The sequence below is a fragment of the Natrix helvetica genome, assembly GCF_964273705.1.
Source record: "Natrix helvetica genome assembly, chromosome: 3".
NCBI classification, from domain to species: domain Eukaryota; kingdom Metazoa; phylum Chordata; class Lepidosauria; order Squamata; family Natricidae; genus Natrix; species Natrix helvetica.
Window position 1 is genome coordinate 762,976 of NC_138549.1, and position 26,605 is coordinate 789,580.

Consider the following 26,605-nt stretch of genomic DNA (forward strand, 5'->3'; position numbering starts at 1 on the left):
CTGCGCTGTGATCCAGCTCGAGCTGCCCACTAGCCTCAGGGAATGGGCCTGCAGAGGCGCTGGGGGGCTTCCCAGAGCCGTCCGCGTCTGCAGGGCGACCACTGATGTTCCACCAGCCTCCTACAATGAAGGAGGCCTGCCGGTCGTCTTCTGAGGTCAGGTGCTTTTCGCGTCAAAACAAAATGGTGGTCGCAACGCTTAGATCATTCAAAATGGCGGCTTCCTGAAGAGAAACTCCACTGGCAGCTCTAGCAGCCACATGGAGCGAAGCCTGAGCTGCAGGGACCCCCCATACGACGGTCTCCCTCACCTGGGCCTTCCCGACCCCTCCAGAGCTCACCCCCTTCAAAAGGTCTGAAATGGAGGAGGGGGAGCAGAAACCACCCCACAACAAAGCCCTCATGCCTGCAAGGCTCCTGTGGCTCCCCTGGCCTTGCTGCTTTAAATTCAAAGAAGCCGGGGAGAAATCAGTGAAGAAAGGATCTTTTTTTTGGGGGGTGTGTGTGTGTGTGTAATTTATTATAGCTAGAGAACTAGAATAGCACATTATCCCTTGAAACAGCGAGTCTAAAAAAGCTGGTGAGGCCAGTGAGGAAGGCGGGATTTGCAAATCTTGAGACTCAATCCCATTGGATGATAACGGAGTTAACCCTTTCATGACTGCTGCCTCCACCAACAATGGAGATTCAGCTGGGGGTGAGGGGAAGGGGAGCAGGTGGAAGGGAGCCCTGGTTCCTGGAATCCCCACAAGGCCTTCCGAAAGGAGAAGCAACCAGGAGCCGCTTGGGATGCCAGGGACAGTCACCCTATTTCACCACCTTCCTGGTCATTCAAAATGCCCGCCTGTGTCGGGTTTCAAATCCCGCTTTTAGCCAGAAGATGGATGGGAAAAAAGGGAAGACTGTTCCGGAAGGCCGCCCAAAGAGTTCGTTTGGCTTCCAGCATCGCTTGATTCCTACCTGCTTCTGAAAGGAAACCTCAAATGGCTTTGATTCGGAAATACTTTTATTATGCAAATACAATCTAAAAAATTGGCCACAGATTTTAATATCCATTTAAAAGAGGACTCTGGTAATCCAAGTTTTGTTTTTTCTTCTTGGAACTAAGAGTTGACCTGAGGCACAGATGGCCGGAGTCTCCTTCCGAAGCTTGCCCCGGGTTCAAGAGGTCTGCTGCTCCCTTGTCTTGATAGAAGGTTATCACAATTAAAACAACAAAATCAAAAGCCATGGTACGACACTTCCCTCCGCCCTCCCCCCTTCTTATTTAATGTGATCCCGTCAAGCGGATCTCCTCCCCATGTTGGGCTTCCAAAGCTAGTCAAAGTCCGTCTCTCGCCCTCTACCCAAAGGCTTCGGAGCGGGGATGGCACCTACTATTCCAAAAGCTACGAGGAGACTGTCCACAGACACCGTCAACACGCCTCCGTTCAGGAGGAGGCGGGGAAGAACTGTTTTCATTCCTAACAGTTCAAATATTCTCATTATTTCTGGAGAGAAAACCTGGTTTGTCCTGAAACATCTGAACTTGGCAGGCCAGAGGTCATGATCAGTGCAGCTGCGGCAGGCGCCCTGCCCGCCGGTTGGCTCAGTGGGTTTAAAAATCACTTCCCCCGCCCAGCCCCAGTTCTTGCGCAAGATGCGTGAAAATGTGTCCTTCCCTGACCCTATTCACAACTTATTTACAAGACAACCTTGGGCAAGTGGGACTGGTGGGGAGAGTTGGTTCCTCTCAATATTATGTCCTCTTCTTCCACTTGTTCCTTTGCCGTTTGCATTTGCCGGAAGCAAGTTTTCTAGGAGGCCGCCTGGCTTTCTTCTCTGCGAAATTCTCCCCGTTGTGGTCGGGGCAAAACAACTGTCCGCTCCAGTTGCACTCCAGTTCAGCCTCCTCCTGGTGGTCCTTGCAGAAGGAATTGGGGCAGAAGTGGCAGAAGGAAACTGAGGGCTTGCCACAGACGTCGCAGTGATGCCAGGGGCATTCCCATTTGCCTGCCAGGGGAAGGAAGGAAAGAAAAGGCAGAACAAAACATCAACTGGGAAACATTTGCCAGGCCCTCGGCTCCGTCTCCCCTCAAATCCTCCCCTTCAACCCGAAGGACCTGGGTGCACGCTCTTTGATTAAAGGACTGTTATCGAAGTAGTGGACAAAAACCAATTAAAGGCAGCTTAAAATGAAAACTAACCACTTTATTTAAAAAGCTATACACACACATTGGAAGAGGATCAACCTCTTTAATGACACTTCCTTCCCGCTGAATAAACTACGATTAGCTTAACAATCTCCAGTTTAGCTTTGGAGCCTGGTTTCCTCTCCGTGAGTCTGCTTATCATTCCCAAGGACGACGACGACAACTGAAAAGCACAGCCTCTCCCTGGTAGAGAAGACCTGAGGCAGGTGAAGATGGCTGTGTGGAGCTTAATGCTTCGACCTCTGACCTGGCTGAATGGCCGCTGGCATCCTTCTCCTGCCCCCCCCCCCCCAATGTGGCTGGAGTGCAGGTACAGAACAGGTGAAACGGTTCTCCAATGCCAAATCACTCAACAAAACCACACCAGCCTTTCCCTTTTCACTGCTCTACCTTGGACCAATTCAGCGGGAGATGGTTAGTCACATTTTAAGCACCAGTGTCAACACTTCACCTTAGGAAAACTCCCTCTAAACCTGGAATTTGTTGGATTATGACCCTCGGGGATCCAAAATCCTTGTTACGGAATTGAGGCTTATCTTAATGCTTCCTTCTTACTCACCGAAAGGACGCTTTACCAAATCAAGGCAGGAGAGGTGATAAGCCTTGGTGCAAGACTTGCGGTCACACAGGACAAGCTGCCCTCCGTCCCCACAGCGGAAACAGTAATCCTCCGTTTTTTTCCTGGCTTCGCTTTTCGTTTTACGCCTTCTTGCTCTTCTTTTGGTCTTCTTTCCTTTCTCTTCTGAGGCGTTGGAGGATGAATTCTTAATAAAAACAATGTTTCCCTTTTGCAGATTAGAAGATGAATGGAGTCTTTAAGAAGCCCCCCCCCACCCCCACCCCGGTTTTTAGCCATTTCAAATTATAAAACCCTCTTGGAAAATGTTTCTAATGGGGTGACTGACACTTGCCCTGCAAGACACATGTGCTAGTTGTTCCCGACCCTAGGGGGCGGTGCTCATGTCCGTTTCAAAGTCGAAGAGCCAGCGTTGTCCAAAGACGTCATGTGGCCGGCATGATGCAGCACAGAAGGCACACGGAACGCTGTTCCCTTCCCACCAAAGGTGGTCCCTATTTTTCTACTTGCATTCTTTATGTGCTTTTGAACTGCTAGGTTGGCAGAAGCTGGGACAAGAAACGGGAGCTCACTCTGTTATGCAGCGCTAGGGTTTCGAACCGCCCAACTGCTGGCCTTTCTAATTGACAAGCTCAGCATCTTAGCTACTGAGCCACAGAACCAAAGACAAACCCTGGACACCCAAAAGGCCCCATCATCCACACTCAGCTTCCCGGGAGAGAGAGAGACTACTTAAATTTTACGGAATACTCCTCCACTAAGCCCAATTCTTGGTAGTCCCAAAGGTGCTTTTTTTCCAAGAGGCAACTGGACTTTCTTGTTTTTTTCTTTGAAGGAGACGTTTCACTTCTCATCCAAGAAGCTTCTTCAGCTCTGACTGGATGGATGGTGGGGAAAGGAAGGATTTATACTCCTTGCAGGCAGCTGGTCCTTTGCGTTCCTTTTTAGAGAGTCGTTGAGGCCACTTGGAGGCTTCTTTGTGTCCTCTCTCCCCAAAAATGCAAATGACGAGTTGCCTGCAGTATCATCCCATGTTGAACAGGTCAAGTGGTCCTCAATTTACAATCCTTTGCTTAGTGACTGTTCAAGGTTACAACGGGACTAGCAAAAGTGATTTACGACCATTTTTCACATTTGCACCTATTGCAGCAAATTGGCTCGTATTTATGACGGTCGCTGTGTGGGTTATGTGATCCCCTTTTGCAACCTTCTGACGAGGGAAGCCAGATTCACTTAACGACCCTGTGACTAAACAACCGCAGTGATTCCCTTGAACAAGTGTGGCAGGAAAAGTTGTAAAATGGGGAAAAACTCACTTAACGACTGTTTCGCTTAGCAACAGAACTTTTGGGCTCGACTGTTGACCACCTGTACTGCAGTGCCAAACATCAGGAGTTGACCACAGGAAATCTTTCATGACATATTGCATTGCGTCATAAATTGCTTTATGGTGGTTTTGTAGGGATTTTTTAACATCACAAAATGTTTTTAAAAACTTGCCAAATTTCATTGGCAGCTAAGGGGTTCCAGATTTTGGGCACATTCTCCTAAGTTATTTCGTACTGGGGAGCCTTGGGAAGCCCCGTAAAGGGCTACTCGGAGGCTGACCACAGGAGGGGCTCCTCCGTTGCCCGTAGAGGAGATACCTTTGGTCTGTCTCCCAGGAAGCCGCTGCAGTTCGGAGCCCCACATTTACAGGCTGTCTTTTCATTGCCGAGGCAGTCAAGGTTGTAGTTGAAGGTGAGTTCTGTCCCTGAGGGGGAAACAAGAGGAAACGTTTATTGTAGCCCTGATTGAAACAGGAACATTGGCTCCTTTCCCAAAGGAGGCTCCCATTTCGCCCTAGGATGGCGGAGGAGGAAGGATCCAAAGAAAGGACGGTGGGAAAGCAAAACACACACACACACACTCACCCCCCCCTCCATCTAGAGAGGGGCAGGTGCACCCATGGAAATACTTCCTGCAGTCACACACAAAGTTAAAATAGGACACCTGGAACTGTGCCAATGGCCCATGGGCTGTGTTAACAACAAGGCACAGAATTTTGTCCCTCTGCTGGAAATGCCCAAAGCTTGGCTTTTGAAAGCTAAGAAAAGACAGAATTCAGTCTTGAAATCTTCTTGAGATGGACATGAATCTCTCTGACCCACAGATAAAACAGAATCAGGAGGGAGTCCCTCAATTCTCCTGATCATCGTTCCGGCAGTGAATTTGGGTGGCTTTCCACGGCTGGCCTTGACTGAGCTATCAGAAAGACCATCCAGGCCCAGTTGGAGGACCCAAAGGGGCTTCTTCAAAAGGCAAAAAGGGGTTGAAAAAGCCCCTTGGGGACAACCATGACTGAGAAGCTCCATAGACCAGAGTTGGATCTTCAGCTGATAGAATGGAACAAGATGGTAGATGCATCTCCAACTTCTCTCAAGATGGTAGATGCATCTCCAACTTCTCTACAGCCTCCCTTTGGGAGCTTTCATTTCAAGGACTTGAAGCAGAGAATTGTCTGACAAGATTCTCCGTGTGTGTGTGTGTGTGTGTGTGTCTCGTTGGGAGCCGCTGGTGTCCTGAAGGCCATCAACACTGAAGAGATCAAGAGACTAGACCTCGCCAAACAGAGGATGCTTCATTTAATTAATTTTAATTAAATTAACGAATGAATAAACAGATGGGTGCTCAAGGATGGTCATAAGTTGAGAACTGCCTGTAAGGATTTTTAACATGGGTGAAGTTGCTTTTCCCAACTGAAGGGGCCGAGAGCAAATGAGCAAAGGCCAGAGAGGGGTTGCAGACCGAAAGAAACAACCGGGCCAAGGGGGGCATTTGGGGGCGGCCTGACTTCTAGGCATCCCTGGAGGAAATGGCTGCCTTTTGCCCAACCGACAGGAGGAGCTTGGAAAAAGCCCCACAGCTTTGCAGCTTTTGTTAAACGAAAGGATTGGAAAGAGAACATTGTCTCTGGTTGCTCTGCAATGTGAAGAGGGTGGGTGAAGCCCAGGCAGGAGGGAGGACGTTTCAGCGGTGTCAACATAAGGAACTTTAAGGGGAAAACCCGTTGACGGGAGGAGAGCAGCTGCTACCTGCAGGAATGTCGCAGACGGCAAACAAGCCCACGCGGGTGTCTCCGTGCACCGTCCATTTCAGGGTCTCGCAGTTGGGCTGGCAGCTGTGATTCATAAAGCGAGAATAGTTCCCTTTCGGCCCAGCGTCGATGATGCGGTCCTGGAAATCAAAGGGCTCAACATAACAAGGGGCTAATCTACTTAATAACACATATTATTACGGCAGCAAGAATGGTCTTTGCCCAAAACTGGGAAAAGAGGGAAATTCCACCAGAAGAGGAAGTCATTAGGAAAATTCTGACTTGTGCTGAAATTGATAAATGGGGGAATTGAAGAACAAAGATGAATCAGAACATTATAAGATCTGGGATAAATTTTATCGATGGTTGGAAGGAAAAAGGAAAGAGACAAAATAAGCCATGATTGATAGAATGGAGATTAGATTTATGTACGAAATCATCACAGTGAAAATGTATAAAACATGGATGGAAATACGATATCCTTATATTTGGAAATGCTGAATAGACCAATTGTAAACAAGCATGGTAGTTATAATATTTAACTTTACATTCTTGTATGTATGGCAAAGGCATTGACACGACAGTTACACTGGGTCCAATGTTCTAATGTGTGTTTAATAAAAAAAACTTTTTATAAAAAAAAACCAAAAAACCCCCAAAGGGTTCAAGCAAAAACCTGATTTACGGCTGCACCAGTTCAACAGGCCTAACTAAATTAAGATACCTGGGAAACATCTAGAAAATGTTGAATAAAAAGCAAGTTTATAACTTCCGGTGTTTATGGATGCCAGGATTTAAGATGTAAGATCTCAACGAGGGGTGCCGAGCTAAGCCTTGTCAGAATACTGTACCTTATCGATGGTGAGCATGTAAAAGTGCGTGATGTCGTTTTCATGGGCATATTTGATTCTCGCCATGCATTCTCCTTCGTCAATCACCTCCCCAACGTACTCATTCACAAACTCACCCTGGAGGAGACAAAACCCCAGCTGCTCAACGGAAGGGAACCGGGAGAGACGGAGGCTGCGCACAGCTGCCAAAGCGATAATAATGAAGTCAGATCCCAAAGGAATCTGCGTATTTTGGGCTCTCTTCGGGTTCCTTTTTCCTGGCCTTCGTATCCTATAGTCCTCAGACTATGACCACAATGGAGCCCAAAATGTATGTTGCTAAGTGAGACATTTTAAGTGAGTTTTCTCTCATTTTCCGACCTTCCTTGCCATGGCTGTTAAGTGAATCATTGCAGTTATTGAATTAGTAACCCAGTTGTTAAGGGAATCAGGATTCCCCACTGACTCTGCTTGTCAGAAGGTCGCAAAAGAAGATCACATCTCTTCAGGATGCTGCAACCGTCATAAGTATTAGTCAGTTGCCAAGGGTCTGAATTTTAACCACAGGAATGCTACAATGGTCGTAAGTGTGAAAAACACCGCCAAGTCACTTCCCCCCCCAATCCTGTTGTAACTTTGAGGGGTCACTAAACAAGCTGCTGTAAGTCGAGGACTACCTGTGTATACATCTTGAACCACAGGGGAAAAAAAGATGGGATGTAAACCACAGGAAGAAATAAACGCCTCAAAAGACCCCTGAGGAATTCTCGCTCCCGAGAAGACTGGGGCCCCCACGGCTGTGCCCCTCCCGCTGAGCTACTCCAACTCCCATAATCCCTACCTTTTTAATGTCCCTCTTGGCGACCAAGCCCCAGCCTTTGCCCTCTGTGCGGATGGTCTTGGTCTCGGGGTACTGGCGCTTGGTGAAGCACTGGTTCTGGCAGCGCTCCCCGGCCGGGCAGACTTGCGGGTGGCACTCGTACATCAGCATCCGGTTGAGGCACTCGGAGTCGAGGCCGCAGGGGTTTTCATCGGAGGGTTTGCAGTTGCACTTGGGGATCTCCGAAATGTCCGCCGTGTAGATCTGGACCCTCCCAAAGGGCTTGTTGACCTGGCACACCAAAGAGGCGGAACAGGCGCTGGTTATGTCCCTCCCAAAAAGGCCCACAAAGCCCCCCCTCCCCCCCGACCACACTGACCCCCACGAGACCTTCCCACTGGCGTGTATTTTGCGCCTCTCTTACTCTCTACCACTTCCTCTGCTCTTATGGGACCTCAAATGCGTTGATGGCTCCTCGTGTGGCTGAGGGCTTGACGGGCCTTCTTTGGCCTCCCACCACGTTGGCCTCCAAGATGGCCGGAGAGCAGCAGAGCTTCGATTCTACCACCCTGCCCTGCTTCTATTTCCCCTGCAACCCCGTGGGCCCAAGGCCTCTCTCCAGCCGACAGGAGGATGGAATCGGGCTAATCCCAACCCAGTCAGCCTCCTCCTCCTCCTCCAACTGGAAAGAAAACGACTAACTGTGAAAGGTTACGCTGAGGGGCAAAAGAAACCAGGGGAGGCCCAAAAGTCTCGGGAGTGGCGGTAGGAGAAAAGACGGGCGGCCAGACCCTGCCTTCAGCCTGCTTTGCTGTATGGAAGGGCGCGTTTGAGACCAGAGAGCCAAAGAAAGAAATCTCTTCACCCAGTGGTTTTTTTTTTTATACTTCACGTATACAGAAATACATGAAAATATTATTAATTCCACGTAATAAAACATACACGCCATTTGATTTATTGAATGCTTTTTGGATGTGAAGATGTCTAATTCCTACTGAATTAGAAGAAACCCCTCTCCTGCCAACAAATATTTCCCTTTAAGTAATTGCTAAAGAGGGGTTTATTTTGAAAAACCTTATAGTTGCTCAGTTCTCTTTCCCATATGTTTTTAATACTCTATAAATCCAAATACCTCTAGTTATCATTCAGCTTGGGAATATCGTATCCCTTCTCCAGCACGTTTTATTTAATAAATTAAGGTACTCAAATTGAATAGAATGAAAAGACAAAAACTTTCTAAGAAATACACTCCCGTACTTAAAAATGGCCCTTTGCCCTGACGGTTGATACGAGTCTTTCCACAGTTAGGCTAAAGTTGACCCAAGTACCCTATTCTCCTTCACCCCAGAACCTCCTGGGCCCATCACCGGACCGGCTAACTTGGGGGCCAGAGAGGGACCATCCTTCGAGGCGTCTCACCTTGATATGCTTGTAAGGGGGAGGTTTGCGTTCATTTTCTTGCGTTTCTTTGGCTTCCCGTTGAAATTTTATCTCTCGGAAGCGTGTTTCCGCATCTTGCAAAGCTTTAAAAAAAAGTTGTTAAAATTACAACCACACACATTCCCTATAGGAATAGGCCTCTATTTCATTAACTGCTTGGATCTGCACCTCCATTGTACCAATTCACCACAAGATGGTAGGTTCTTGGGAAGAATGGGATGCGTCTGAAGACCAAGGCCCGCTAAAGGACTGGCAGCTGTGATTTCACACGGCTGTGTAGAGGTAGTCCTTGACTTACAACTGTAATGGAGAGAGTGGTCTTGATTTCACAACTCAGGCATTAAGCAACCACAGCGGTCGATTAAATGAGCCAATGGTTTGCTGGAGGCAGAGTTTTACAGCAATGTACAAAGCGCCTGAAGTTTGGCCATGTGACACGGGGGGGGGGGAAGGGGACGGGACACACAGACTTTTAGAGTTTCAAATCCGGCCCTCCAGTAAGTCTGTTGCAACTTCCAATGTTTGCTAAACGATTGGCCACAAGTCAAGGATCACCTACTGTGACGATTACACTAATATGGCCTCCCAACCTCCCTGACCCTGCTTAGCTTTTCAGAGCTAGGCGCTCACCGGGTGCAGCATAGTAAAATACCGGAGTCCCAACTCACGGGGGAACTTCAGGGCATTCTGATTCTATGCGAGAGAAATCGGCCGCAAGGCAGGAATGGTCTTTTGAGCTGAAAGGGGAGACATTTTACCATTTTTGAAGACTTTCCCAATCCCTTTAATGGCTTGGTATCGGCTTCCCCGGTCCCCCTCCATGTAGGGGAAGACGCGAGCCTGATGCGTCCAGTAGTAGTCCTTGGAGCCAAAGAAGAAGACGGGGAACTCTCCAATCTCGTGCTTCATTTTCTGGATGTTTGGGGGGACGTTTTTGGGATGGCAGACTTCGGCCGGCCACCACCTGCCACAGGAAGAGCCCAGCGAGAGGAAGACATTGAGGCTGGTGGTCCTGGCTACCTCCCGCCTCACAGAGGTTACCTCTATCAGAGATCTTTCTACGCACACTCACACACACCCCTCCCCCTTTTCTGGGCTCATCACAATCATATACACCGACAAAGATTTTTTTTCAAATGTTGAAATTATATTTATAAATCCAAACCTGTAATTTCCCAGTTTGACCCAAATAATATCTTGAAAATGGATTTTCTTCCCTGCTTTGCAGTCATTGCAAAACCAGCTTCCGTCTGGCATTTCAATGTTTAAACAGTCGGGATGAAACGCAGCAGGACAAGACTCACAACACAACAGGCTCCCCCCTGTCACAAAAGGCACAAAACAACAACAAAAGGACAGGAAAAGTTAGCATAAAGATGCCAAGAGGTTTTTCACTCTAAGGATTAAAGCCCAAATCCATGCAACCAGGAAGGAATCATACAAATTTATGGTGTTTGCCAGGATCTCCTTTGAGAACCAAAAGCAGGAGGAAGGCTGGCAGATGTGCCTTCTACCAACACCTCCCTTTATGAGCAACAAAAACTGGAAGCCCAACGCCTGAACCGTGTTTCCTAGACAGCATCAATCAAGAGGACAGGTTTTGGGAGCAGATTTCAGGGGTCAAAGGGGTGGGGGGAGCAGCAGGGAAGAGTTTTCTCCCTTGTGCTCACTTTGTCCTTATAAAAGAATTCTTTCCAGTCTCTTTTAGACATGCAAATTCTTCACTTCCATTCAGAACCAAAATCCATTTTTTAAAAAAATGCTTTTGCAACACACAGAATAAATAAAAGGGCTTTAGACTTTAATAAAAAGCCTGAACAGCCGCAACAAAATCCCCTTATCCCTCCACAGCCCTGAAGGACCCTTCCAATAAAATCAAGTCCCTTAAGTTACCTTTTGAGCAGACAAAGCACCAGCTGACGTTCACGTGGGCATGGTGGCTTTTCCCTTTGGTGGCAGTAAAGTGGTTGGTGCACACAATGCTGCTGGAGGAAAGCATGGCACAACCAGCCGCCACACAATTGTCACCCGCGTGGTAAGCCACCGGACAGCGAACGCAGCGTATCATTTTGCCTGGTACAAAGAAAAGGCACACAACGTCTCTGTCACAGAATATTGGCAAAAATGCTTAGGAACTTGAAAAGAATTGGAGTGCAACAAAATCCCTAACTAGCTAATGGATCAGGGCAGCGTTTCCCAACCACTCGAGAACTGAGAAGGTCGGCGGACTTCAACTCCCAGAACTCCCCAGCCGGCACAGCGGACTTCAACTCTGCAGCTGGCTGGGGAATTCTGGGAGTTGAAGTCCTCCCACCTCAAAGTTCTCAAGGGGTTGGGAAGCATTAGATTATGGCATGAGCTCTCATGAGCTACTCTCTGAAATAAAGGCAAGGGTCCTCTTGAGAGATACATGCAGGCCCCCAGATGCAAAATGAGGCTTATAAAATGGACATTCGGACGCGAGTCAAACTTTCCAAAGAGAAATGCACTAAACCCCAATCTCCTAATTGGACTGGGAGATAAAATGGGCCTTAATTTACTTAACATCTTAACAGTTAAGCTTAACTTAAATGTGAATTCACTTAACAGCTGCCTCACTTAGCCATAAAAATGCCGTGTGCTCCATTGAGGTCGTAAGATGAAGGTCTACCTGTATCCATGGCAGGTGTCGCAGCATCTCTCCGTGCTCCCGGGAGCCCTGGTGGGACCATCGGCAGCCTCCGAAGGGGACCCCGGGACCCCAAGAAGAGATTCGGAGGAAAGGAGGAGGGTGGGGGGGTGGGGGGAGAAAGGAAAATACCTTTGGAAACTTTGGGGCTGGAGGGATTAGCCACGTGGCAACTCTCGCAGCTGTGCAGGGGGCACCGAAAGCCCCTGTTTTCCACCATGGTGAGGGGAAATTTTTTCACACAGGCTTCGTGGTAAAACTTCCCGCAATGAGAGACGATGCAGCGCTTAATTTCCAATTGCTTCTCCTTGCACACGAAACATGTGTGGATCCCTAAATGGACATTTAAAACCACATTCAAGTGTTTCTCACGAATAGAAGGGAACCAGGATCGTTTTTAACTGCGGCTGGAGTTAAAGCTGGTATTAAAGTATCTGGAATTAAAGTAGCTTTTTTTTTAATTTCAAAAAAAACATTTTTTTTCCGCAGGCATTTCTTCACAAGCCTCTGTCTTTCAGCGTTAAATGTCTACATTTGTAAATCTCTTGTAGGGAATCGTAGGGAAAACCGGGGTGGATTCCGCCATAGTCAGCAGCAGAAGGGCAGCCTTTATCCCTCTTGGGAGGCCAGGCCTCACCCAGGCGCTTCCAGCCCCAACGACGGATGGATGGAGGAGAGGTCGGTCTCCAGCTCCCTTAATCAATAAACCAAGAATGCTCCACTCGGCCCCCACAATTAATCACATTCTTGGATCTGGCAGAAATCCTTAAGACTTTCACCTTACAGGTAGTCCTTGAGTTATGACGGGCTGATTAATGACTGTTCAGAGCACCCAAACTTTGTTTGTTTGACCGGGGGGGGGCACTACAGTGGCCCCATCTTTGAAATCAGGGCATAAGTAATTTTTTTGGGGGGGAGGGTGTCTCATTGCAAAATCAAACTGGTCGTAAGTTGGGGACCACTGTACAAAACAAAGGAATAAGGAATCTTGTCCTTCTGAGCAAGGTGGGCAGGGAAACACAGGTGCATCATTCCTGCTGTCATTTTCTCAGCGTTAACCTTTAACGGTCTGTGCTTCCAATCGTTTCTTTTTGGCAAGGAGGCGCCTGGAGTGTGAGATCCGAGGGGGGAAACCGTTTTGCACAGGAAGCGTGCAAAGGCCGCCAATCCCCACAGAAGGAGACTTGCCTGAGGTGCAGTCGCCGCACACAAAGTGTCCTTTGGGCCTCCCGGACAGGCCGCTGCAGCTGGCGTGGAAGGCCCCAAGACAGCGTCCCTCACACAGCATCACTTCCCCGGGCTTCTCACAGACCTTGAGAAGAGAAAAAGGAAACCTTACAAGGCGAAGAGCCCGGGTCAACACGTCCTCTCCCTTGATCCAGAAGGAAACCAGAGTCCCAGGCGAAGGATTGCTCAAAGTTCCCATTGATGAAGAGAGCCACGTTGGCACATCTGGGAAAACCCGAATCTGAAAGCTTCCCGGTTTCCCCCATCCCCCCAGTTGAAAGGTCAAGATCTTCCATCCCCACACCCACAAGTCCATCCCATGGTCCAACCTCCCACTGCCATGCCGGCAGTTCCACCCATCCACTTCCGGTCAGGTGCAGAGGCAAAGGATGACCTTGACTTTCTAGAAAGGAATTTTGTTATGACTACACATCATCTAACTCCATACAATCCCCCCTCCCATTTTCCCACCATAGAAAATGCATAGCAGAATAATAGAAAGTGTGGCAGGCCAAAGACCCAAAAGGAAAGAGGGCTGCAGGCCTGACAGGCATCTTTTTAAGGGCAAGAGGCTCCTTTAAAAAAAACAAAATTCAGATTAATTGAGCAAAGGCCCCTTTCAACCTCGTTGGAATGCGTGTCGAAGGGAGACCCGTGACAGCCACAGATCTGGCTTTAAGAAGGAGCTTCCACACAGGGTGGACATTTGTGGCTTCTTGAGGTGGAGACAAGAAACATTTGCAGATCCTTTTAGTATAGGGAGTCCAATAGATATTTCAACCTATTTGTTCATGTTACGCTTTCAGATTTACAAATAAGAACATGCCTTGACAAGCATTAATTGCTTACCATCACATGAAGGGTTGACTCTTAGGGACCACATAAGATGCATTTCCCCCCACGATAATCTCTCCCTCACCTGGTCTTTGCAATAGTTTTTGGAAAAAGAATTTGCTCGAGAAGCATCTTCCTCTCTTACCTGACAAACAAACTCCTTCCTGGCCGTGGCCCCTCGGTCAGCCTTCTTGGACAGCTGGGAGGCCTCGCCAAGTCCCTCATCGGCACTTTCGTACGGAGACTCCGATCTTTCGTCTCCTGGGCCATCTGAAATCTAAATACCACAGCAGAAATTAAGACCCTCTGTGCATTCTGATTTAGCATGGCTTCTCTGAAAAAGAAACTTATGCTCTCCAGGAGTTGCTGAACTACAGATCTCATCATCCCCAACCACGTCCCGCAGGAAGGAGCCCTTAGATTTCTTCTTCAGCAATGCCCAACTGTTGTCCATCAACTTTCATTTGTGAGGTGCCTGGGGCGCATTCAGTGGGTGAATTAATTCTAACATGGATAATTTCCAGAGAACAAGCTGCTGATCTGCGTGTCAACTATGAATTCATACGTGTGACTTCTATGACAGAAGCTCTTCCTGGGGCCTATCAGAGGTGAGACCTTGCAAGGAAGGAAGTCCTCGCAGGGGCCTGTCTGGTCAAAGCTTTCCCTCCATTTCCCCAACAGACGGGAGGCCTGGAAGCTGAGCACTCAACAAACGGAGAATCTGAAGGTGTGCAAGGCGTGCGCGTGCAGAGACGACCATTTGAAAAGATGACAGGCAAACAAGCTAGTCCTCAGTGGGAGATCTGGGCGCGTCCCTGCTTGCTTGCTACGGGAGATTGGCAAATTAAGGCGGGAGGCAGGTCAGCCTACGGTTAATTCAGCAGAGGACAGCACAGCTCTGCCAAAGGACACGTGTGTGTGTGTGTGTGTAGGCGTGCATAAGTGAATGACCATGTTGCATGAAGGTTTGCTGGTAGCGCAAGTGTGTTGGGGTCACATGGCGCCATAAGAGGGGGCTTCTGGCACAGGAAGGCTCCACTGGCCAACTCTGAAGGAAGGGCTTAGCTGGGGGGGGGGGGGGATCTCTGCCTGGAAACCCCTTTCTTCTGACCCATCATAGCCAACCTGCGAGAAGGACAGGATGCCGCTAGCAGGGACAGGACTCTGAGCCCTGGCTACACCAGAGTCCCCACACACGGGCCACCTGTAGATGGCAACAGGGAAGCCGTGAGAGGTGCCAGTTTGTGGGCGGTTCTGAGGAGGCTTTGTTAGGGAGACACCTGGTCGGAGAGAGCCGTGGTTGTCCCCAAATGGCAAATGGCTTTTCTTTGTTTTTCCTTGAAGACGTTTTGCTTCTCATCCAAGAAGCGTCTTCAGTTCTGACAGAAGACAGAACTGAAAAAGCTTCTTCAGTGAGAAGCAAAACGTCTTCAAGGAAAAACAAAGAAAAGCCATTTGCCATTTTGGGGGGGGGGGGGGAACTAACTTTGGGACCTGGTTAGAGGATTATCCTATCGATATCTGGAAAAAGTGAAGAGTTCCCGCGCACTAAATTTGCACATCCTCCTTGGATGAAAAGAGTGCTTCACTTAAGGACAGAAAACTAAGCAGGCTTCCGTCAGTACATACTGCGCAGTGATCGTCACTGAGCAACAGCGCAGGCCTTTCACTCAGAGGAGAAACCGAAATACGCTTATCATTTTACGCAGGGAAAGCAGGGCCACCGTCCCGTCCATGAGATCCTTCTGGAAAAATACCTAGACCCGTCCAGTGTGCTTAGTAGAGCTGGTCTGACGGACGAAGCCAGTGGCTCTCCACCTTTTCTTCACCATGGAAACCCCCCCCCCTTTAAGTGCCTTCTGTGGCCACCGACCCCAGGACTAAACTCAAGGTTTAAATCCCAACATTTCTTCAAGCCTCCACGGACCCTCTGTGGGGCTATCAGGGCCCCCCAGGGGTCTGCGTCCCCCAGAGGCTGAGAAGCTCTTAGGACGAGGCCACCTACTGAGGGGTGAAGGGAGCGGAGGTCTGCCTGGAGGGCCTGTGACACTTTCCCTTGTGAAGGACCCAGGCAAATGCCCCCGGACAGGAAGAGGAGGGGGCAGCCCTGGTGGGACCATCAGTACAGCCGCCTGGGTTCATGGATAACACACGGAGGGAAGGCACACAGCCGAGAGAACGGCTCTTCTCGGTCGATGAGCTTAGTTCCCTGTGGATGAACTTTGGGTGCCCTAGGGTCAAGGGCTGCTCAGGGTCAACCGCTTCTCTCTTCTCCTTTGAACGTGGACCGTTGCACTCTTACTCTTACAGGGGGGGGGGGCAATTATTCTGCTGTCTAGGGTTCAAATGAAAGGAGGGCAACTGAGGTTCTCATCAAGAGCACCAAGAGGTTGGGAGAACGAGTGGCTGGTGGAGAAGGACACCCCTCTTGCAGGTCTACAAGAAGGACATGTACATCGGCTGGCCTGGATTCTAATCTACTACAGGTTGTACTAAGAGAAGACAGCAGTGGTTGAACGGATCCATGGTTTGCTACGGGGCAGTTTTTGCAATCATGTGACGGAGCCATTTCGACTCTGGGTCATCGGTAACTTTTTTGGTTTCCATTGTAATTTCAAGCAGTCCCTAAGCACGTTGAGGGCTGCCTGCACCCTTCTCTCTCCATCAGTTTTTTATTGATCGCTGCGTTCTCTTGGACGATGTGATGGAAACGGATGATAGAAGAAACCTCTTTATGCTGTTTGATAAATGGTCCCGTCGCCCTCATCCATGTTCATTAGCAATGATCACCAAGGGGAGAGTTGATTCATGCTAACCAGACTTTATGATTTGTTTTATGGCGGTCATTAAATGAGCGCCACAGTTAAGTGAGCCCATTATTTATTATGGGGAGGTTTTTTTTTTGCTGGAAATTTGAAATAACTCAGTTTTCAGCAAAAACGTAGTAAACGATGGTCACGTAACTGAAGGATACTGCAAACGGCCGTAAATGGGGGACAGGTGCAAAGCTCCTAAAACGTCCTCACCTGACTTAGGGCGGAGGTGGGCGGCCATCAGACTGTCAAATCCAGGCCCTAAACACCTTTTTCGGGGTTTGTTGTAACTTTGAATGGTTGCTAAGCAACCGTTAAGGACTCCCTATAGAAATGCCTGCAGGGTGTGTTGCAGTCGTATTGCTCCGAGTTTTGAGGTTGCTGAATACAAAAAATACGCCCCACGTGAGCAAAGCACAGGAGGACTGTGTGAGGCTCCAAAGAACAGGTGCTCCCTCACCTCAGAGGGAGACAGACGTTGGGTCAACAAGTGGCTGAAGGCCCAGAAGCCTTTTTCCTCCCCCCCCACCCCCGGTCTCAATTCCTGCACAGGCTTAATTGCACTTGTAGGAGAGAAAGCAACCTCAATAACCAGGAAAGTGCACTTTTCCCCTCGCTTATCTTGCTTGTGACCTGAGCTGAACGTGTTCTGATTTTGCTTTAACTCTGCCAACAGAGCCCACTTCTCTCTGTTCTATCATGTTCTCCTAGAAGCGCTTCTTCTTCCTAAGTTGAAATATTTGGGATTAAGCCGCTTTTGGAGAGCCTGAAGTAGTCCCAGTCAGCACCACACATTTAGAGTTGGCATCCGAGATAGTTGGATCTATCCCGTATCTGTGAAATGCTTGCAGCCAACGGCTTCTGCTGGAGCCCCCAATGCCTCACAATGACCTGGGGAACCCAATTCAGGAAAGCTGGAATGAGCTCATCTGACCTCAGCGGAGTTTCCACCAACTTCTCCTCCTCTCTTCCCCGCCAGAGGTAAACCTACCAGGCTGTATTTAGAGAGAAAGGTGAACGGAGGGAAAAGGTCTTTATAAACCACACTCATCTTGTTTCAACCGTTATTTCTTTCCATTGTTTAAAGAAAGCAAATGTAAGTCGCTTGCATCTTTTAAAATCTGTCTTCCATTGTTCATTTGCAGTTTACCTCATTCTCAGTTAGGGACACGGAAGGAGACGAACTTTTGCTATAAGGGAGATGCGAAGATTCTGGTCCCGAGGCCCGATTCCGCTTCTTCAGTGGCTTGCAGGCATCGGACAGACTTCCTGTTGTGGTAAAATAATTAAGGTTTACAAAGAGAGATTAAGCGTCCCAGGGTCTTTCCTTGAAGGCAGAAGCCAACACCGCCTGACTGATGCATGGAGAATTTACAATATTCTTTTGAGATCCCCACGGTGTAGTATTAGAGAAGTGTAGAGAATGTAGACACAATTAAGAATAGTTAAGAAATAATGCATGTAGCATATGTGCAATCTAGCATTCCATGGGTTTCCCCACCTTTTCCTTAAAATGTGGCATGGATGGATTGGCTCAATAATTTTGTTACTGGTGTTTTCTGTAGTAGATTTGCAAATAATTTTTACAAGGTCAGAACTCTTTGAATACTCACAGGGACTAATACTACTATCTATCCATCTGTCTCTGCCTATCTATCTACGGTATCTGCCTCTTTACCTCTATCCATCTGTCTCTGCTTATGTCTGTCTCTCTATCCATCCATCCACCCATCCATCTCTGTCTATATGTCTGTCTACCATCTACCTTCATCTCTCTATCAATAAAATCTCTCTCCCTCTCCCTCTCATCTGTGTCTCAATCTGTGTCTGCGTCTGTTCATCTAATTACAGAAGAGAATTCCATTCACCAATTCTAAGAATATCGCAGGGTTTCCCATCCGTTCCTGATTGGTTCTCTAAATGTGGTTTGTGAGAGCTGGAGGCTCCCTCCGCGTAAGCCAGGGTTTCCCAACCGTTTTTTGGCTATGCCCCACCTAAGCATCTCTAAAATCCTGATGCTCCCCCCCTCCCCCCTTGTGACATATAATTCTTACTTTACTCAAAAAGGGAACTCTACTCGTGCGGAGTAAGCCTAAAAGGCCATTAACTTGGCTTAAACAAGGTTCAAATTGCCCCCATTAAAAATCAAATTGCTCCCCTGTGGGATGTATTCCCCCCACGCTGGGAACCAGTGGCGCAGACGTTTCAGTTGGGGTGGGAGGCTAAAGTGAGGGGGGAAAGGGGGTAACAATTGAGGACCCCCACCTTCAACAAATAAAAGGGGTGTCTTGCTTCTCAAGCTTACAGAGGCATTTGACTGGTGCCACGGCCCAGGGCCCCAAATTTCAGCAGCCGCTTTAAACAACGGAGCGTAGAATCCTTTTAACGCTAGAAGACGCATCACGCTTCTTCTGAGCACATTACCTGACTGCTTCTTTTGTGAGGTTTCTGTGACTTTAGCAGAGTTTGTTTTCGCTGTTTTGTCATTGCTCCTCTCCCTCTGTTATAAAAAATGGGGGGGGGGGGGGAGGAAAAGAGAAAATGAAATATAAAAAAAAGATAAGAGCCTTTCCTAATTTAGATATAGAAAGAAAACAACGGAAGAAGATAATCACCCCATTGAAACAGACTCTAAGTAAAAATACTATCTTTAAAACAGTCATTTAATTTTAAAACAATGATTCTAAGCAAGGACTTTTCAGACTTCCGTGTTAGGACTAATTAGAACTTTCATTTAAAGTTCCCGCAGGGGGACCATGTTTTTTTTCTGAACCGAATGTTTAGTTAGTTAATTGGGTGAAGGTTTGGAAAAGAGGCTATTTTAAGCCAGCATTGGTTTTACTTGAAGGTTAAAATAGCAGCATCTCCAGCTGAAAAGGACGCCTCTGACTTACAACTGGTTGGCCATTCAGAGTTATTATGACACTCTTTATATCGCATTTCCGGCTGTCCAAGTGCCAGGCCCCGCCCTACCCGGCCCAGGGCTCCCTTCGGGCCGCTTGGCAACCAGCTCACGCTTACGACCAGTGGCAGCATCCTGCGGCCACGAGGCTGCGGTTTGTCAGTGTTAAAATTGGGCCTGGTCACTTCATGGGTGCTTCAACTTACAACTGGATTTCTGTTCCCAAGAGCAGTCGGAGGTTGAGGACTGCCTGTCACAAGGGTAGTGTTGCCATCAAAGTTCCCTGTGAGGATGGCTGGGATGTTATGCACAAAGGGTGTTTTTTTTTAAACCCAATCAATTCATAGATAGGTATGTACAGGTATCTTACCTGTAAAAGCATCGTCCCCTACTCTACAGAAGAGCCTAAATCTGTGGCGCCTATGGAGTTTCTCAAGTCCCCCAGGCCACGGTTGTCCCAAAGGTGCTTTTTCAAGAGGCAACTGGACTTTCTGCTTTTCCTTTGAAGGCGTTTCGGTTCTCATCCCAGAAGATTCTTCCGTTCTGACTGGATGGTTTCATCCCCCAGCATTCGGTCAGAGCTGAAGAAGCTCCTTGGACGAGAAGCGAAACGTCTTCAAAGAAAAACCCAGAAAATCCAGTTGCCTTTGGTGACTAAATCTGTGAGTTTTAAGAGGAAGGAGCTAACCCCAGAGTCCCTGACCAATGATCTCATTTCTCTGGCTTTGCTAAAGGATATAAGGCAAGGTCTCCAGGTGGTAAGAAATGAGGGATGCAAGGGACGGACAGGTGGGCTTTTGAGTTTTCTTCCCACAGATTGAGAGCACGGATAGAAGCTATCCTCCACTCAGGAATTCATTAAAATTGAGAACCAAATTTTGGTGAGGTTGACAGAAGATGCTAACCACCACTATTTTATCATCATCATCTTTAAGACCTAAGTTTTAAGTTTCTTTTAACAACAGTTGGCACCCCTTACCTGTCTATCACATGGCAAAGGTATAAGAAAAAGAAAAACACAACATTTTAAAGTGCTAAGAATGTTGCACGTGAGTTGACAAATAGGCATTCAAATGAGAATACCTACACGACACAATTCTGCTGGATCGTTAACATTTCTGGATGCACGAATTGTTGCTTCGACAACTCTTCATCAATTCATTTGAACCCAAATATGCGAAGTGTTGGATGCAAATATACAACTAGTTCAAGATTGGGGGGAGGGGGGGAGTGGAAGCATGACTGGCCATGCGAAAAGTGCAGCTGGAAGAGCATTTTACCCCCTTTTCCAGATGAAAACCCCCACAGATTCCGAGGGGCAGCTGCTGCTCACTTGCAGCCCTGCTACCATTGTGGAAGGAAGATTCAGAAAATGGACCCACAAACGCAAGGTATGAAATCAAAGCTGCTTTTACATGCACTGTAAATAGTTCGATGTTTTAGAAAGAGCTCTCCAGTTAACCATTCATTCAATGGGTCAATCCATCGATCGATCACTCCATCCAATTAAATCACTCGCTCTAATGAGGCAGAAGGCTATCTTGACAATCATCACTCCGGTCGCCCCCGTGGCACATCCGAATAAGCCAACAACATAATTACCTTCTGATCATTCTTCTTATCCATCCTCAGCCTTTTTCTAGGTGCTTCTTGAACTTCAAAATCTTCCGTGGGTTTCCTTGTCCTCTTTACAGGTTTCCTTTTATTTCCATATAAGTTACCTTGGAGTAGGGATGGGGAGACTTATATGAAAAAAGTCTGAAGCTCATTTAGAATTTATCTCCAACCAAAGCAGTTACGTTACTGTTCTAATACAGCCGGATAATGCTTATTAACCCTAAATATCTTGTGACTCCCCACTTCTCTTATTAAAACTAGCTTTGCAGTGCACACCTACCACAGCTGATCTTATATAAAAAAAACACCCTACACCTCTCCATACCTCTAATATTAATTTCTCATTTTAATTTATAATGGATCTACAACCAGAGGTTTTGCTTTGAAGTAACTTCTTTTAAGAAGCACATTCATGCTGTATAAAGCAATTATCCCATTTTCTGAGATTATTACGTGATAGAACATCACCCTAAGGCTGGGAAAACATAAGGCATAAATACACGTGTTAAGTGAATTTGTTTTATATAAAGACCAAGGGAAGAGGAACGTTTTAGACAAAGACTGAGAAAAAGAGACTTTTAAGTACCTCCTTGCATATTTATACCCGAAGCCAGCGGGTCTGAGTAAAACCCATTTGAAATAATAAAGTTCCATGTTACAAACTTTAAGAGGATCACAACTAGTTTATACAACCTATTTCACTAATTCTCCTTTATATGTAAAGATTCTATTCTCTATCCCCCAAATCCCCTATTCAAGTGTACCAAAACTTTCTAATTGCCGCTTATTGTTCCCCAATTATATTTTTCAGCCTAGGGCCAAATTTCTATTACTTAATTTGGAGCCACGTAACTTCATTCAAATGCTTTGAAAAAAAAAATCAAGATTCTTCTGCTGGTAATTAAAATTTCAAGCCTCAAAACAGATCTTGCTCTCCTATAACACGTTTCTTTTTAAAAAAATGTGCGGACAACTGTTCGTTTCCACATGCCAATCAATGGGGAAGTTTAAATTTATCGGGAGAAGCTATGACGTAGGCCAAGGTTTTCACATAAACTATACCGGCATGCAAAAACGGTCTTTCACAGGTCCCTAAATGTGCCCAAGTCTGAAAACCATCTTATATAGGTGTACCAAACTGAGGAAGCAAGATTCATTTTAATTGGATCGTAAGAAGAAACTACCATAAAGCTGGACAGGATTTTGTACTACAGCACTCAAATATTTAATTCAAGATCCATAAAAACGCTAAAACTGAAGGAGCACAACATTTGAGAAAAAGATATTATTGAGCAGTTACATGAAAGGCACACTTAAGTAAGGGTTACTTAGTTTAAAATCAATATTACACAGCACAAATTTAAATTACTTCTGGATCTTGATCTTCTTTTACGTGATCCTTGAAAGACTTTACGTTTGGCCTTGCTCAAACTCCTCTCGGCTGAACCTTGAGAGATACAGAATGTTGTGTAGTCTTGTTTGTTTGTTTTTAAAACCGACACCCACATATTTTATACATTGAGACAAAGCATTCAACTTTCCCCACAAGTTGTCATTTCACACACAAATAACAAAACTGACTATAATTTTAATACATATTGTCCAAAATTGAGAAACCTTTCCAACACAGTCTCATTCTTCTCATTGTCCAAAGCAGCAACCTGATATCTTAAAATTTCTGTCATAGTCCAACAACGTTATACAGGCTATAATATTAATACTGAGAAAGAAAAATATGGCTTTTTCTTCTGCCTTTAGGCATATCCACCCTTCCAAACCTTTAGCTCCTCGGGATATTAAGCTAAATGCTTGATGGAAATGGACATCTGGCCCGATTCCTGCGGATTCTAGCAATGCTCTCCACCCGTGTCAGTCCTGGAAAGGTTTAAGCATTGGGCGTTTCTGCACATCCACAGATCTTAATTATTGCAAACCCAGGGACACAGATGCAACCCCCCCCCCCCCCACTTCAACTTTAAGAACAAGAGTTACGCTCAGAGCGAACGTATTGCATTTAAAAATTTCAGCTTAATTTCTTTCTAATCTCCATAATTCTCATTTCGTCGACAGCGATACAAGTGGCGGCTGCTTAGAGACAGGAAGAGAATGAGAACCCCAGCATATCTACAATAGATTTACACAGAGCAACTTCGCAGAACAATGACCAAGAAATGTAGACATGATTGACTCTTCTGGTTTAAATTTAAAAAGAAAAAAAAAAGAAAGGAAAAAAGGACCGCTGCTTTATCAGCACAACATCCAAAAAAAATAGAAACGGAAACAGTGAAAGCTGATCGTCCCTACAGGTTAAGAACCATGTGCTTAATTAGACACGACTACACATATTAAAACTTTTAGTTAGAGTATACTAGCACAGTTTTACGTTTACCAGTGTCTTCTTCACATTTGGGAGAGGTCACTAGGGCAAATTTTGTGTTATAGCGTGTTTTCTGTTTTTCACTAAGCATGTTCCACTGGGACTCCAGCAGCTCCTCGATTTCGTCGCAGGAGGCATCGGGATGCTCAGCCACCACCTGGGCGGAACAGACGGGAGTGAGACAGAGAGCAAAGAGCCCGGGACACCCCCCCCCCCACAGCTTTTGAGTTTTTCCTCCTTTTCACTTATTGGTTATTTTAACTTTGTCAGGCGACGGACGTGTCGCAAAAGTGGGGGTTTTTTTCCCGCCAAAAGGCAGCAGGGTTTTCTTCTGTTTTTTTTTCCTTTGTGGCTGCAAGGAAGCAAAGTGTCAAGGGAAAAAAGACCCCAAGGAAATCCAGCTGCCTTTTCAAAAAAGCCCCCTTGGGACGACCCTGATGGAGAATAATCTCCACAGACACAAAGGAGGAGCATTTGTCCCGAGGAGGTATAAACTCAACTTGCCAAGGTATTAATCCTCCCGTTACCACCACAATTGAGTCCAAAGGTTATGTCAAGGCAAGAGAAATATTTGTTACGTGAGTTTTGCCCCATTTTATGACCTTTCTTGTCACCGTATTATTGCAAGGCTTCTGAGATCCACCCCAGGTGGGAGCAAAGGGCCTGAGGAGGAGACACGGGGGCTCCGTGGCCCTTAAGGGACCTGAAAAAGAAAATGAGCGAAGCCTCACGATACAGACTCTGGCGACACAAACCTCATCTCGGTGCTTCTGGCAAAAGACCAGGAACTGAGGGACTCCGTCGCTTTTCCGATTCCGGGGAGCGTAGGGAATGGCTTTCTTCCTCCCGAAAGGGGATCCCCCCGCGCCTCTCTCCTCCAGGTTTCTTTCGGGAGGGGTGCCATGAACGGCCTTGGGGGCGAAGTCGTCTGATTCCCTCGTGCAAAGCGCCTTGGTCCTTCTCCCCCTTTTGGCCGGGATGTCGTATTCTTTGCTGGACTTCAGACTCTGAGAAAGGTCTTCGTCCGAATAAATCTTATCCATCTCTTCCAACGACTTCACCGCCAGTCCGGCTTCCTTCGCCACCTGGGGGTTGAGGACCGGCCTGCCCCTGATGTAAATGAAAGTGTACTTCGCTTTCCTTTCCTCCATGTCCATGGAGAGGGCGTCTTTGGACTGCTTGAGCCCCATCTCCCACTGAGGACGCAGCTTCCCCGAAACCGGCTTGAGCATCTGCAGGAGAAAGGCGAGAAAAAGAGGCCATGGAGACCAAGAACATGGTCTGGTGTCAGGCCTGCAGACATCTTTTCCTTTGGATCTCTGGCCTGCCACACTTCCTATTATTCTGCTATGCATTTTCTATTGTGGGAAAATGGGAGGGGGGATTTTGTATGGAGTTAGATGATATGTAGCTATAACAACATTCCTTTCTAGAAAGCCAAGGTCATCCTTTGCCTCTGCACTGACCAGGACAGGATAGGAGGAATCTGTCTTCGTGGCAGTGGAAGATTGGACCACGGGATGGACTGGTGGGTGTGGGGGCAAGATCTTGAACTTTCAAGGGGTGGGGGGGACGGGGACCGGGAAGCTTTCAGATTCAGGTTTTCCCAGATGTGCCAATGTGGCTCTCTTAATAAATTGGAACTTTGAGCCTTGGACTCTCGATTTACTTTTGGATGCTATTTGGAACCCTGACACCTGATGAACCTTGGAAAAAAGCCAACCATTTTCTCCCGTCGTATCAAGATGAAACAAAAGGCTATTAGCAGGCAGATAAAACAGCCCAATGATTAGGAAGCACAAAACAAGGTTACCTTTATTTTCTCTGCTTTGCTAGTGGACTGCTTTGCACTTTCCTGGCACAGTTGCTCAAACTGCTCCTCTCCTTTGAAGGCGACCAGGCTTTTTTCAAACACCCAGGCTCGTTCTGGTGCATCCCCAAAAAACTGTACGTGATACTGGCGGAAACTCTTTTTCTGTCCTAAAAATATAAACAATTTGTAATCTTAGCTTAACAGAGTCATATGCAAAGATGGAGTAACAACATTTGACTGTATGAAGTTAAAATCTCCCCAATATTTTTGCTGAGTTCGGTTGTTCAATACCAGCTTGGCATCCTAGATGTGGAGGGGGCTTGGGGGGGGGGTCGTCTCTTTCTTGGCTACGGCCAGGATGGGGGCGGTATTTGGAGAGCTGAAATCCAACCACTGGAAGACTAACCAGGTGGAGGAAGGCAGGGAACAGCTCCAGCTATCGTGGCCTAGCATAAAAGACCCTTGGCCAAGGTTTGGCTTATTGAGCTGCATGAGGTCAGCCGTTCTGCTGATGAATGATCTCTTGGCTAAGCACTGTGTACGGATTCAGCAAAACCGCAGCTTGTTCAACAAGCTGATAAAGTGAAATAAAATTTAGCATGAGGCGTGAATCCACCCTGTCTCATCCCTCTCGATTGTGTTGGATTCTTAACGGCAAAGCCAAACCAAACCATTTCTGAAAGAGGCTACTTAATTAACGAGCACGTGAATTGGCCCAGGTCCAAGCCTGCATCTTTCAAGACAGTGGAGCAAAGCCATGACTTCTCCCACCTCTGGCATCATCCCCCAAAAGCCACACCCCATTTAGGCCTTCGCCAATGGCCTTGCGAGGGTCAGCCTCTCTTTAAAATGCTGCCCGGTGCTGCAGGGTGAAATGGTGGTGGGCTACCGTTAACACCCCAAGACAAAACCACGGGGAGAGGCCATAAAGACACCACACGGCTGGTGGAAGAAGCTTCAGCTTATTTTGAAACTCTTTACAGGTAATCCTCAACTTAAGACCAGCATTCAAAGTTATGACGGTCACTGAAAGGGTGCTTTACAGCCTGAATAGCACTTCCGGTCATTGCAAAATGCTACACACAGAAACACCCTACAAAGGTGTGACTCCATTTGGGAGAGTTGGCAACCAGCTCGCATTTAGGACTGGATGTCCCAGAGTTGCATGACTGCAATTTCCTAGATAGATAGATAGATAGGGGGGGGAGATAGATAGATAGATAGGGGGGAGGGGGGAGAAAGGGAGGGAGGGAGGGAGAGAGAGAGGGAGGGAGAGAGTGAGTGAGTGAGTGAGTTTGTTAGTTTCTGGGAGTTTTTCACCAGTTTCCAGCCAAAATACGTCCATTTGAGAGAATGGATTTGCTGAAAAATGGAGTGATTCACTTATATATATTCTCTCAATATATATGTATTTTGTATT

General features: G+C 47.1%; 1 protein-coding gene across 1 annotated transcript in view; it reads right to left on the bottom strand.

The window, feature by feature from the left end:
* Positions 1–987: 987 nt before the first annotated feature.
* Positions 988–26,605, bottom strand: part of NSD2 (nuclear receptor binding SET domain protein 2) — a 43,426-nt gene continuing 17,808 nt past the window's right edge. Inside the window, 21 exon segments of the mRNA XM_081946000.1 lie at positions 988–1,991; positions 2,751–2,955; positions 4,415–4,521; positions 5,843–5,984; positions 6,696–6,812; positions 7,516–7,785; positions 8,914–9,017; positions 9,693–9,898; positions 10,100–10,256; positions 10,828–11,007; positions 11,735–11,935; positions 12,791–12,914; positions 13,809–13,940; positions 17,627–17,745; positions 18,901–18,976; positions 20,981–21,099; positions 22,365–22,442; positions 23,385–23,529; positions 24,128–24,604; positions 25,186–25,377; positions 25,381–25,488. Coding sequence (XP_081802126.1) covers positions 1,738–1,991; positions 2,751–2,955; positions 4,415–4,521; positions 5,843–5,984; positions 6,696–6,812; positions 7,516–7,785; positions 8,914–9,017; positions 9,693–9,898; positions 10,100–10,256; positions 10,828–11,007; positions 11,735–11,935; positions 12,791–12,914; positions 13,809–13,940; positions 17,627–17,745; positions 18,901–18,976; positions 20,981–21,099; positions 22,365–22,442; positions 23,385–23,529; positions 24,128–24,604; positions 25,186–25,377; positions 25,381–25,488 — 3,513 coding nt within the window. The 3' untranslated portion in view covers positions 988–1,737.